The sequence below is a fragment of the Thalia democratica genome, chromosome 9 (genome assembly GCF_965202585.1).
Source record: "Thalia democratica chromosome 9, ktThaDemo2.hap1.1, whole genome shotgun sequence".
NCBI lineage: Eukaryota > Metazoa > Chordata > Thaliacea > Salpida > Salpidae > Thalia > Thalia democratica.
In genome coordinates, this window is record NC_139173.1 from 36,888,165 (window position 1) to 36,895,902 (window position 7,738).

The window sequence follows — 7,738 nt, forward strand, 5'->3', positions numbered from 1 at the left end:
CATAGGGGGGAGGTAAACACCCTTTTTTGGTTTTTGATCTTATTTTATATAGTTTTTACTAAGCTACAAGATCCTGTTTACAGACTTTAAAAAATCAAAATAATTTTTGAGATACAGCCGGTCAAAGTCAGGGGCAACAATAGGTTCCTTATGGGAGGCTTAAACTAAAACGGCAAAAATAGACTATTTCACTAAAAATCTATCTTCTCCTACATTTTTTTCGATAACTACCTCAAATTTTCAGGAAATGTTCTTTGATATTTTTAGAAAATTCTGTTGGAAGGAATTTAAAAAAATATTAAAAATGAAAATTTTATATAAAAAATAAACAAAAAAATAACTTAACTCTATAATATTCTAAACTAAAATTTGTTTTATTATCAAAAAACTACCCTAGTGATACTTATATTATTTTGAAAATAAATACAAGATGTGTGGTCTGATACTGTAGGAGTCCTAATGTAGAGCTTTGGAAATTCTTTGAGTTGAATGTTGCGAGATCAAATCTAAAAGGACAACACATTTACAAAAATAAAGATTAAAACCTGAATATTGTAAACCACAATGTATGAGAAATTCATAGAATTCAGAACCCATGCAGTTATCTGCTTATGGTGTTACATGAAAATACATCAGTCTAAATTTGAAGTGTAAAAACAAATGTAACTGCTTGAAAAGTAAACTTGAAATCATAAAATTTATATCAATATTTAGAAAACAAGCTACTAAAAACCAATAAGCCAAACATTTGCTAGTAAATTCCGTTTTAAAATATTATCATGTTAGATACTTGTATTTAGAAGGTCAAAATTAACCTAAAAAATAATTTACCCAAATCAACTGTAATATTTAATTTTATTTATTAGACTTGATTTATTTTCAACATTAAAAGGCTTTGGAAGTAATTAGTTTTTATATACTATTTAAAAATGATTGTCTTGAACTTTTATGAGACATCTTGAAAAGTAAAATTTTAAATTAAGTGTTTCAAATTAAAGTTTATCCATTTTAACATAAAAGCACATGCTACAAAATTATGTGAAGAATTAAATAAATTTGCTCTAAAGTAGATTATAATGTGTGTACTGTAAGATTTTAAGATGGTAAAATAATAAACTAGAGTTTTTATAATGATTGCTTAAAAATTGTATTTTCCCTTTTAACTCATTTCAATAAATAGTAAAATAAATTGTTTTCATAACAACTATTGGATAAATATATTGCATAAAATTGTTCTAAAATATAATCAAATTGTTCTGTGTTAAATGTTATCTACATGTGATTAATTTTGATACAAAGTTATTTTTTGTTAACTATGTTAATCTATGTTGACTATTTTTATTTATTTTTTCTAATTAGCTGTTTTAGTTTATAAAAGTTTAAAAAAAGATTAAGTTATTTAAATGGCACTAAAATTAGTTTTATTAAGATTCTTTTATGCTTTTTTCTAAACCACTAGAAATATATGTTTTTTTGGTAGGCTGAATGTTTTTGCACTGTTGCTATTAGCATGTATGTACTTAAATAGTTTAAACTACTAAAATTTTAATTTAAAATACAAGGTTTCAATTTAAGTGATATTTGCTATAAATCTGGAACTATTTAAGTTTGTATTTTATTAGACTTACTATACATAAACAGTGTTGTGATTAAGTAGTGTTTAATACCAATTTTAATATTAATGAAATGTTTAGAATTGTTTATGTAAAGAGTCTTATTTTTAAAAATGATATATTGCAAGCGTACTTTTTCTCTTTAAAGTTTTAACAAAACTGATTCTTTAAAGAGTCTGAAGTAGTTAAATTTTTAAATGTGAGTCTTATATCAAGGTATTATAAAAGTTTTCTAAAAATATAAAACTTATACTATGCTTAGTAAGTTGAAAAGCTTAAAGAAAAAGTTATCAAAAATATTTAAACTGATTTTTTCAATGATAATTATTTTTAAGCACTTAACTTGTTTTTATTACTAGAAACGTTTTAGATAAAGTTGTTGTTTTTTCAGTTTATATTTTTAGTTTGAGATTAAAATTGATAGCTTAGTTATTGTGTAACCAAAAAATTAACTTTTCAAATGCAAAAACTTTGTTTTACTATTTTATTTTGTCTTACTTCAATTAGGATTGGTACCATTGATTTCCATCAAAACTAGACTAGTAGTTCCAAAGATTGTAGCGCCATCTAATTATGTTGAACTTCACTGGTCTGAATATGGTCAAACTTTGTCCAAATCAATGATACCAATTCAAGCTGAAGGTGATCCAATAATCAATTATGCATGAACAAATTCTCATACAAAAAGTAGTTTCCCAAAAGAAATACCACATTTTTATTTTGCTACTGATCTAGATGAATTTGAAATATTTAAACTTAATTTATTACTTATTGTATTAAATACTTTTCACAAATTAATTGTTATAGATCGGTAGAAGCAAGTTATAAGCGGACTGCATGCAAAGCAAAACAATAAAAAATGTAATCAATGATTTAAAATTAAACAAAAGGCTTTTTGTTCATACTTTTTAGTAAGTACAATCCAATCATTACATATTGATAAAAGCTAGTATATAAAGTAAACTGCATAAAGCACAACAATTTAAAATGAAATAATTAATTTAAAATTAAGTAAAAAGTGTTTTGTTTATACTTTTTTGAAAGTTACAGTCCAATTATTAAGAATTTTAAAATTTAAATGAAAAATACTGTTTGTTTTGAAGAGTTAATAATCATATTTCATTTACAACAGATTGATAATTTTTTTGTAAAACTAACTCCATAAAAAACTAACAAAATTTTTTAAAATGTAAAAAATTACTTGAAATTAATTAATAAATTATTTGTACTGACTAGTTAATAATTATATTCCATTTTTACAGGTTGATATTTTTTAGTAAAGTTAAGTGCATGCAAAACAAACAAAATGGAAAACGACAAAATTGAAGACCCTGAAGTCCAACGTGAGCTGGACAGATTGAACAATGCGAGCGAGAAAATAAATGAACTTGAGAATATGCTGAGGTAAGTAGTAGTATATAGTTTTAGTAATCAAAAATTTAAGAACTGTGGTTCTCTAAACGTACACAGTATTTGAAAGCAAGCTCGTTATATATAAGACTTTTCACATGTAAGATAAATGAAATAGAGAATATGCTAAGGTGGTAAAATAATATGTATGAGATTTTATTTTTATAATGTGCGTAAATGTACTTGTTATACACTGCAATTTTAATGATTAGTAAAATTATTTTAAATTTTGAATATTTTTTCTTGTTTCATTTTCAAAAGATGATTTTTTTGTTATTTTTTCAAAGTTATATCTACTTCTTGATAAGAAAGGGCAAAATAATACTATGATATTCTATATATCATATATATTGTAGAAGTCTAAACTTAATTACCTAGTGTTCAAACTTTATATTTAAGTAATTTATTTTATTTAAAAAACATTTATTACTAGTGTGTAAAACTAAATTACTACTTTAAGCTAGTCATTAAATTTTTTAAGCAATTTTTATCAGTAAATATTTAATGGTGACTAGATTTACATCCTTACCTATGTTTTGAGGTTATAATATTCATTCTAATAAACTTTTCTAATAAACTTTCTTAGTAAGAAAAGAGGACAGTACAGGCAAACACTTACCGAATCAACACAAAAATTGAATGTACTGACCAAGAAATTTGGGGGGAGTATTGAAAAGGCTAGGCCTTATTTTGAAGCTGTAAAGAGAGCAAAAGAAGCCCATGGTAACATACAGGTTGGTATTTTGCATTTATAGTTTTTTTAGTTTAAAAATTACACACAGGTTAGTTGTTATGTGTTTTTTTTCATAGCATGTAAATCATTTCTTTTTATTAACAAGTTAAAAAAGTAAAAATTCATACAGTTATATGTACTACAAATCTTTATTGCTTTATACATTTAATTTATCTTATTTTTTAAACTAAGTTTTTATTGCTTTGTGTATTGTTTAGTTAGTTTCTTGAGTAGTGGAGTAAAACTCTGTAGACTAAATGTAAATTAAAATACTTACTTAATTAAAAAGAAAAAAAAATAAATGTGATTTTTTAATACTTTTTTATTTGTTTATAATATATACATTTTTTAAATTTTTTATGTATGTGCTACCAGGCTGCAGCTTTGAAAGATAAGTCAGTATGCACAAAGTTTAAGTTAAATACATCTGTTAATAATTAATAAACATTTATCAGGCAGCAACACTGAATTTTGAAAGAGCGGCAAGCATGCACGAGGCAGCTAAAGAAATGGTCATTGTTGCAGAACAAGGAATGAGTAAAGATAAATCATCAATAGGTTATTTGTATTTATATTTAACCTTTAGTTATGTAACATACAAGAGGTTTTTGCATTAATAAGAATTAAATGGCCAAATTTTTTATAGTTTTACATACTATTTTTCTTTCTTATAATTTTTATATTAGATTTAAAATATAAGAAATGATTGTTGTTACGATACAAGAAATTTTTAAAGATAAAACATCAGTGGCTATTAAATACATAGGTATTTAAAAATATATGTTAATAAGAGTTTTTTTTAAATTTTAACATTTTCGAATGTAAATGTTTTTTGTCATTTGTATATATATTTTATGTTAAAGATAAAAATGGTTAAGAATAGTTTTTAAGCTGGATATTTTTTGTTTTATTGCGATTAATAATATTAATTTTTGATACAGAAATTTACATTGTATTATCAGTTTGAAACTCAATGTTTATGTTTTTAGCAATGTTAGTATAATATTTGAAATAAAAATCATATTTATTATTTACAAATTTAAATGTAGTTTATTATGCAGTTAAATTTTCGTTTTTCTAAAGTGATTACATCAAATTTAAGTTTAAACCATATTTAATAATTTTTTTAGTTTAATAGGTTCTTATCATTAGTTATGTTATTAATATCTATAGTTACAGGGTTACCACTTTACCTGGAAACCTGGAAAAACCTAGAATTTTTATCAAAAACCTGGAAAAATCTGGAATTTTTAATATTTTTAACATTTTCAGTTGTAAAATTTTGATTTGACACAAAAAATCTTTCATATAATTAAGATTTTTTGTCATTATCAAAAATTTTTTTTATTAAAAAACACATTTAAAGTAACTTTACAGTATCTTTTCAATATTTTTATACTATTTAGTACAGTTTCTTAAATAAAATTTAACTTAAAACTAAAAATAGACCCAAAATTGTGTATTTTTAAAAATCCTGGAAGAAATTTGGAAAACCTGGAAAAAATTTGTAAAAACGAATGGCAACCCTGATAGTTATGCAATATTTTCAATACAAATCACTAAGAATAAAGCAAACATTATATGAAACCTGAAAAAAACAACAGTTTTAAAAATAATGAAAGTCAAACATAAAGCACAACATGATTCATTATAAATTGATAAATAGCTCTAATCATATACTAAATCTGTTTACAATAATTTCTATTACAACTAATTTTAATTCAAGCAAATATAAAATCTTTAAAACTTAAAAATAATTATTGTGATTAACATGCAGTCATTTCCCTACAGAAAACACAGCATGGCAGGAAATGTTGAATCACGCCACCATCAAAGTCAACCATGCGGAACGGGAGCGCATGTGCAGCGAGGCGGAACACCAAAAGTGCGCGGAAAACTTCAAAATTGCCGAACTGGAACGGGTCAGGCTCGAGAAAAAACTGAAGGGGGCCATCGGCAAGTCGAAAGGATACTTTCAAATGAAGGAACAACTTTCAAAGTGTGTTTGTTCTAATATTTTTTGTTTCATTTAGAATAGTTTTGTAATCTCCTTTCAAATTTTTGTTGTTGATCTCTTTCGAGCGAAACCTGGCAATACAATAAATTATGAAATCATAGATCTCTTACAACGTTCCCTTTTTGTTTTAAATAGATAACTCAAAATTCTTTGGTCACTTTGATGATCTTTTTGGGTGAAACCAATTTGTTACACCTTGGAGCTTTTAAATTGTTCAAACCAATATATCCAACTGTATATTAATATGCTCCAACAATTATTATACAATATTATTTTCTGTTTAATAAGAACTGTTCTGTAACTTATGATCTTTTTGGGTAACCTGTTCAAGCTGTTAATTAATTAATATAACTATACTAATATATTACAACAATATTTTAGACGTTTAAAAAGTTCAAAACTCAACCGAACAGGCAACTCGAAGAACTGAGCAAGAGCGTGCAGGAAACTGAATCCAACCTGCACAAGTCCAAGGATCAGTACTCACTAGCACTTAAAAACCTCGAGCGGATCAGCAACGACATACACCGGGAGCGGGGCACGCTGGAGAAGGATCTCGGGGACAGGGAGCAGGGCGTGGGGGCCGAGAGCACGCCCCAGCTGTCGCCAAGCATGGAGAGGGGCCGCGTTGCCATGGAGAAGGGAACCCAGATCGGTGGGGACAAAGAAATCAGCAGTGAAGCTCCAAAGACACAACCCACAACAAAGACACCAGAAAACGAGTCTCAGGAGACTTTCTCTCCTTCAAAGGACCTCCCGGGAACTTTCTCCCCATCCCACCACCACATGGAAGGTAGGGTGACGGGAAAGGGGATGCAGCCCGGGTCTTCGGACACGATCAGCTCCTTGAGATCGAACGGATCGGGAAGGAGTTCATCCTCGTTGCAGGAAGTGACGAGGAGCCTGCAGAAGAACTGCAGCTTGTCGAGGAACAGCAACAGTAACAGTAGTGTGAAGAGGAACGAGATTTTGCTGAACGTGGCGGCTCTGCAGGACCTCAAGCCCAAACAATTGACTTAATAAACATTGAACTGTAGTTTTATTATTTACTTGTATAAGAGTAGCAGATGGTAGGCTCTTTTTTATTTTACAAAGTGTGTTTAACACCTGATCAATTGACTTAAATTTGTGTATTGTAAAAAAATTGAACTTTAGTTTTATTGATTATATTATGTACTTGTGTAAGAGTAGCAGAAAGTAGGTTTTATCATTTTTCGAAAATTGGTTCCAGACTTTGGCCCAAGCTATTAGATGTTTATACAATTTCCTTTTTTTTTTGAATTAGTTTTGTTGAATAAAAAGTTGATAGTAAAAGTCTTCACCTACACCAGGCAAATTTGAAATTTCTTAAGTATAGATAGTGTTTCAAGCTTTGTTAATTAACTTTTTTTTCAGTACTTCAAGTTAAAAAGAAAACTATTAGTGTTTAATCACGTAATAGTTATCTAATATCTTGGGTCAAACCTGTTGACAAATATCGTTTAATAAAAATAAATTTAAATTTTACAAGTTCATAAGCACCTCTAAAACTGAGATTCATCATTCTTTCTATGACGTTTTAGTTCGGTATTAATACATTATATACATAAGAAGACAATCATAAATAAAAACTTTTTGTTACACTCACTTAAATTCTTTCACATCTTTACTATAAATATTTGTCAAAGTCATAAATAATTTTTCTAGCCAATGATATATAATATTACAGTTTTTTTTAAATATTTTTTTGAAAGCCTTTCAAGAGCTTATATTAAAGAAAAGTGTGTTGTACAATCATTAGAAATTAATGAATAAATACTTTTATTTTGTATATTTTTTAAAAATTGTACTTAAGTTTGCCAAAATTTGTTCTTAACCTTGTATAGAAAAAGAACAATCATAAATAAGTTTTTTGTTGGATTAAAGTTTTTTTTACAAAATACTAAAATATTAATATGTAAATGACCATGACAATAGTTTATTTTA

The 7,738-nt window shown here is 26.7% G+C and overlaps 1 protein-coding gene across 1 annotated transcript; it reads left to right on the forward strand.

Moving 5' to 3' along the window:
• The first annotated feature begins 2,885 nt into the window (after nucleotides 1–2,885).
• On the forward strand, nucleotides 2,886–7,685 carry LOC145843909 (SH3 domain-binding protein 5-like). The gene is made up of 5 exons (XM_082951183.1): nucleotides 2,886–3,017; nucleotides 3,610–3,757; nucleotides 4,212–4,314; nucleotides 5,548–5,755; nucleotides 6,187–7,685. The coding sequence occupies exons 1-5, from the start codon at nucleotides 2,920–2,922 to the stop codon at nucleotides 6,791–6,793; spliced, it is 1,164 nt and encodes a 387-aa protein (XP_082807309.1). The 5' UTR covers nucleotides 2,886–2,919; the 3' UTR covers nucleotides 6,794–7,685.
• Nucleotides 7,686–7,738: the final 53 nt, after the last annotated feature.